This window comes from Pteronotus mesoamericanus, unplaced genomic scaffold (assembly GCF_021234165.1).
Source record: "Pteronotus mesoamericanus isolate MK-2021 breed Mesoamerican mustached bat unplaced genomic scaffold, CSHL_Meso_final scaffold_507, whole genome shotgun sequence".
Taxonomy (NCBI): Eukaryota; Metazoa; Chordata; class Mammalia; order Chiroptera; family Mormoopidae; genus Pteronotus; species Pteronotus mesoamericanus.
In genome coordinates, this window is record NW_026555319.1 from 17,681,331 (window position 1) to 17,687,364 (window position 6,034).

General features: G+C 49.2%; 1 gene segment (V, D, J or C); it reads left to right on the forward strand.

Moving 5' to 3' along the window:
• LOC129087220 (immunoglobulin lambda variable 5-37-like) overlaps window positions 1-5,409 on the forward strand; it is a 48,913-nt gene extending 43,504 nt beyond the window's left edge. The window contains 1 exon segment of the V gene segment in view: window positions 5,225-5,409. Coding sequence covers window positions 5,225-5,409 — 185 coding nt within the window.
• The last annotated feature ends 625 nt before the right edge of the window (window positions 5,410-6,034 follow it).

Here is a 6,034-nt window from a genome sequence, read left to right on the forward strand (position 1 = left end):
GACTGTTACTTATGCTATACAACATACAGGGCTGAGGTTTGGTGAGTTTTACTATTACATTAACCTTCTGAGAAAATGTTAAAGCATTTAGTTTTTTTGAGAATTTGTGGGGGGAGTGGAAATGTGTGCTCTATATTTCCTGCTCAAGATATTCTGTAAGTAGAACAGCATTGCAGAGAGATTTAAAAAATGGGCTCTAAAGGGAAGAAGACTGGAGCCCAAGTCCCTACTATCTCTTTGCTAATAGTTAGCAACATGTGAAAGGAAGAGAGATATTAAACTCGCCACACGTGTTCTGCTGCTAAAAATGATAACAATAGGCAACTGCCCAGGGACAATTAAAAATTAAATGCACACAGTCCACAATAATCATTGCCACATGCAGGAATCGCAGTAGTAGTAATCAGTAGATTTTGAATCTTTACTAAGTGTGCTGGGCCTTCAAAAACACTTATTTCACATGATTAAGCCTTATAATAATCACATAAATTAGGTACACAATTTATTCTCATTATACAGTCAGTCAAGAAATAAGCTATTAAATAACAGAGCAAGAGCTGGGCACTGGCAGACGGACTTGAAGCCTTTATTTTTCAGCATGGCACCATGTGGAAACACATTTCCTAACAGACAGAGACATATAAGTGTGCATTTACACAGTTTAAAAAGAATCAGGAATTGTGGCTGATCATGACTGAAATTGAGGTGGATTGTTTGTTCTACAGACCAACAAACAAACAAAAAAATGCATTTGCTACCCTAGTAAAATAAACACATTTCTCACTTGGGCAGGGAATATGTTTTCTAAGGCAGGAAACAGGTCCTTACCTGTTCAATGCCTTTTTATGGCAAGATTTGTCTCAGACAAACACTGGGCAAAAGCAGCCCGCTGAAGCCAGAAACTCATTTTACATAGTTGTCCTTTTCCCATTTTATGCTGGTATTTTACAGGAGGATAACCTTGTGACAAAAACAAAATAATTTAAATATATAATTTTTAAATTAGAATATCTACAATAGTTTATTTAATTTTTTCATGGTCATTCACTGGTTTCCCCAAACAAAATCAGTCTTCTTGACTTAATATGAATCTATGCCATGCTTAATGGCAATCAGTTAATAACATACCAATAAATCAACTGTCCATCCACCACCAGAAAATGTTATCTATGTGATACAATATCTTTATGAAGACTTTGCTCCTGGCCCAACACCAGCCTTCGGGGGGCCCCTGTGTGTACAGGCCTGACCCACCTCCGTAGGCTTACATGCCCTCCCCGCCCTATGAAGGGGCCAAACTTTAACACTAGGTCAAGCCTGGGCCGAAACAAGAAACTAGAACAAACAATACCCCAAGATGAAGGGAAGAATTAGAGCCCCCCCCTTAGTAACAAGATAGGACAACGGCTGAGCCTTGACTCAGACAAATAGCCCAAAAAGAGCAGGGTCAGAGCTGAGGATAAGGGAGAAACAAATACCAAGAAAAACATATCAGGGTGCAGCCCCCATGCAGCTGGGCCAGAGTCGACAAGAATGAGGAGGAGGCATAGGGCGAGGGTTGAGCCTTGCCTCAGATAGACATCCTGACCAGAGAAAGAGTAGGGGGCCCAGTAACAGCCTTGAACCTAATCAGCAAAAAAAAAAAAAAAGAAAGAAGCTGCCTATTGCTAACTGCCACTTCTCGCCCTTGTATCTTGCTTGCTTGCTCTGCTTATAAAAACCCGTGTACCCTTACAGCGGCGCGCCTTTTTCCTTTCGAGGGAAAGGTGGCCCCTGCGCAGGTAAAACTTGGCCAAATAATAAAGAGTGTGTGATCAAACTCTAATTTCTGAGCTCATACTTGTGGGGATCGTAACACCCTACCCCTGTTTTCTCACTGCCTATATTTGACACTTTGGGCTCCAAGTCTTCAAGACTAGTCTGGAGGATTTGAACACGGTTCTGCAGATCAGGGCTGCATACACTGAACTGCACATAAAAACTGGATGGACTCCTGGGAAGTGGCGGGGGAGGCGTCTGGGCCGGGGTCTATTCCCCGCCAAAACTAGACCCTGTTTCTGGAGACTTCTCAGGAGTCACACTTCCCCTGCGCCTTCACGGACACTTACTGGATGTCTGGTGTACCTGTTTCTCACTCGGGGAGATGGAGTGGGGGTCCCCAAGGACCATCTTGCTGATGGCAGGCGTGGAGCTCTGCAATGACAGTGACCATAGTCCATCTGGAGGCATCAGAGACTTGTCAGGCCATCGCTGATGCTTCTTTGGCCCATTTCCTGCTCTGATTTCAGATGAGACTCAGCCCTGTTTCTGACCAGACCTCCACTCAAGGGAAATGAGATTCATCTCCAGGCCTCAGGATAAACCTCAGGCAGAGGGCACACTCCACGTCCACCCAGCCAGCCTTGACCTGGGGTTTGCACATGTTCAGCCTGTGACTTTTGATCTTTCCTCAGCTGGCTCTTGCTCAGGGTGGTCCCTCCTGGTGTGAACCTTTCCCCTTCCACATACGCAGGGAGGTTATATATAGCCACTCGGGTGGGATCACAGTCATGGCCTGGCCCGACCTGGACCACCTGGGGCCTCTCTCTGTTACATTTTTGTCCCTCTGAGAAAAAGGCCAGTGGGAGGTGTCTGGGGTGACACTGTTAGCATAGGTAGCGAGATAGTAATAAAAGAAGGGAGCAAAGGGAATCCGACATTATTAAACCTAATAAACCAGGGGACTGAAACAGATAATAAACCTGCTTCATTAGAAAGTTGCAGCATTCATAGGCACCTGAGGGGATCACAGCATTTCCCTGCCAAGGGGAATAACACCCATCCCTCCCTCACGTCGGGAGGAAGGGCTGGCTTTCCAATCTTCTCATTGTACTACTGGTCCACTCTCCCAGGCTAAGGGGGAGGAATAAAACAGTAAGAAATTCCTCTGCTGGGCACATGCCCAGTAGAAGCCAAGATGGCGCAGGGGGTGGTCTGTCTACTAGAGGCATGCTCAGTAGGAACTAAGATGCTGACCATAAGGGGCAGAGCCTCGCCTGGGAAAAGGATCTGGTTGGATAAGGGAAGCAGAGCCCCGGAAGAGCTAGGAAATGGATTGTTTAGGGGGAAAGCCCAACATGAGCCTGCAAAGGATTGGGAAACTAGTTCATTTAAGAAAGAATCGTGCTTTCCAAGCCTGAGATAACATAATCCAAGCTTAACAAAGAGGCTCTCTTTTTCTCCCTCTTTCTCGCTCTCTCTCTCACTTGGTAACATGTGTTTTCCTGTTCATTTGTATGCTCCTGTGCTCATGCATTCTCTCTCCACAGCAGCCATGCGGGACCAGCGGCTGCGGGGACTCCAGGCGCGGGCTCCAAGCGCGAGCCTGGGCATAGCAATGCGGTGCCAGTCTGAGCACAGCTGGGAACAGGGACTACGCTAGCCAAATGGGGACAGAGGCTGAACTGGACTAAACTTTGACATGGCACAGAATTTTGGGACTCTGGCCTTTCTTCTGGGCTTGATGAAAACAAGGTGGGGCGTTTTCCTCTGTGGGACGGACGGAGATGAGGTATCAGGAACCTGGAGGCAGTCATTTATTTCAGTCTCAGTAAACCTTACTGCTACACCTCGACCTCCCGTGCACGGGTCCCTGGAAATGCTTTTCTCGTGCCTCTGTGGAAGAACCCCATTTCCACCAGGAACAAGATCCTGACCCCGGTCTTGTCTGCAGCACCTAGGCTGTCCCTGTGGCATTTCCTGAGTCCATGGCCTTGTGAACTGGAGACACAACAAGTATGCATGTTACTCTCTTGAGTGTCTCCAGCCGAGTGTGCTGAGTAGAAGCTTCTCTAGAATGTGGCTGCCTGGTTACTATGGTCCCAAGATCTGTTGAGATATGTCACCAGGAAGTAAGGTCACTGCCTGGGGCCCCCTACCGGGGCTTCCCCCTCAGAGGAGAGCTTCCCAAGAGCCCCTGTGGGCTGCTGACTGCTCCCCCAGCACCCCAAAGTTACGCCGTTGCTGTCCATACACATTACCACTGACACAGACCTCACTCAGCATCATAGGGACTGAGTGCAGCCAGGGTGCTTTGAGGACACAGAGCTGGGGTCAGACCGGGCTCTTCTTTCTTGTGATGTGACCCTAAACAAGCCATGTCTTCTCAAGGCTTTCCCAATGTAGCCCACTTCACACTGGGGTCATTCTAGCATCTACTTCCTGTGGTGTCAACTGTGCTCAGTGGAGCAGGTAGGGCAGGGAAGGGACAGTCGGGGGTCACTCTGAGCATCCCCCTGCCTCCAACCAACATGCACATTCATTATCACATGCAATCTCCACAATGTGAGAGTCTCAGGAAGTGAATTTCTGGAAGTGATTCCAGAGCAGACTCAGCCTGCCTGTATTGTGTTCTGGGCTCTGCCAGCCCTTTGTGTGACCCTTCCGCTGCTAAGTCTCTGTGTGAGTCCCTGTGATCTTGGCCCAAGTATGGGCAGAAGCCTGTCATTCTCAATGGGAAGCCTCCAGCATTCTTTGTGTAAAATGCCCCCAAATAAAGAAACAGGAAGTTAATTGTTGCATGCAGCCAAGGGAGCCTTGGAAACTCACTCTGAGGAGTCTGAATGGAGTATAAAGATGCCCTAAGGTGACTGAGAGGTCACAACAAGCAAACTAGACTGGCCCTATCGCAGGGGGCGATGGGCAGGGCTGTGGGGAGGCGGGAGCTTCCTGTGACTGGGCCCTGGTCATATCACACAATAGCATGTCTAAGCCTGGGCAATAGAGGGCGCTAGAGGCTGGTTTGTGAGTGTCTTGGGCGATAGAAGCTGGGATGAGCCGCCTGGCACTGCCTGGTGCCCTGTGCTCATAGCTGCAGCGTTCACACTCCCTGCACCCACACACGGCCCCCTTTGGTCCCCCCACCAAGCCGTCCTCCAGCGGAGGGGCCCAGTGGGGGTTCAGAAACCTGGGCGCTTCATTTGCATGAGTGGACCCTCCCTTTCTCAGAGTATGAAGAGGGAAAGGGAGAGATTCAGGAGAAGCTCTGCTTCCGCTGTGGGGCCACAGGATAAGGTGACAATTTCCATCATGGCCTAGTCCCCTCTCCTCCTCACCCTCATCACTTCTGCACAGGTGACTGGATAAGGGGACAGGAAAAGAGGCCCTAAACAAAACAGTTGGGGCTCTGTATTCTCCTCTTGTCTCTAGGCCCAAGAACCACCATCTCTGTGTCTTCCTCCTCTAGGATCCTGGGCCCAGTCTGTGCTGACTCAGCCGCCCTCAGGGTCTACGGCCCTCGGACAGAGGGTCACCATCTCCTGCACTGGAAGCAGCTGCACTGGAACCAACATTGAGTATGACTATGTCCTCTGGTACCAGAAGTTCCCAGGGACGGCCCCTAAACTCCTGGTCTATCATGAGAGCCATTAACGCTCAGGGGTCCCTGATGGACTCTCCAGCTTCAGGTGCAGAAACTCGGCCTCCCTGACCAACACCAGGCTCCTGACTAAGGACAAAGCTCAGCATGGGACTGTAGTCTCAATGCTCCCAGTGCCCCAGGCCTGAGGGGAACTGAAACCAGAACTCTTTTCTCATCTGCCAGGAGGAGGGGACCCCGGCAGGTGCCTGCTCAGGCTCCGCCTGTGATTTTGTCTTCCCACCATGAATCCAATTTGATCCATCACCGAGGCCTGGGGTGAAGGCTCCTCCTCTTCATTCTGTACTCAGAGTCACTCACAGAAGCTCGTTCCTAGACAAAGTCTCAAAGGTAACTGAAAGTCCATCTCTCCATTTGCTGGGGACATAGTCCCTTTGCAGTGAAGCTCAGGGGCTGTGGTCAAAGGTCCAGATATGGTCCTCTCAGACCTGAAATCTGATGAAAATTCTGCATGTCCATCATTGGTTATTTACCTATTTCCAGAAGTTTCCAGAGCTGTTTCATTCTCCTTAGTTCTCAGTATGAATGCCTGTTTTTTTGTTGTTGTTTTTTATTTTTGTACACAGGCAGATTTCTTCTGTCCCCGCTGCACCGTCAACGAGCACCTCGGCCTGTAGC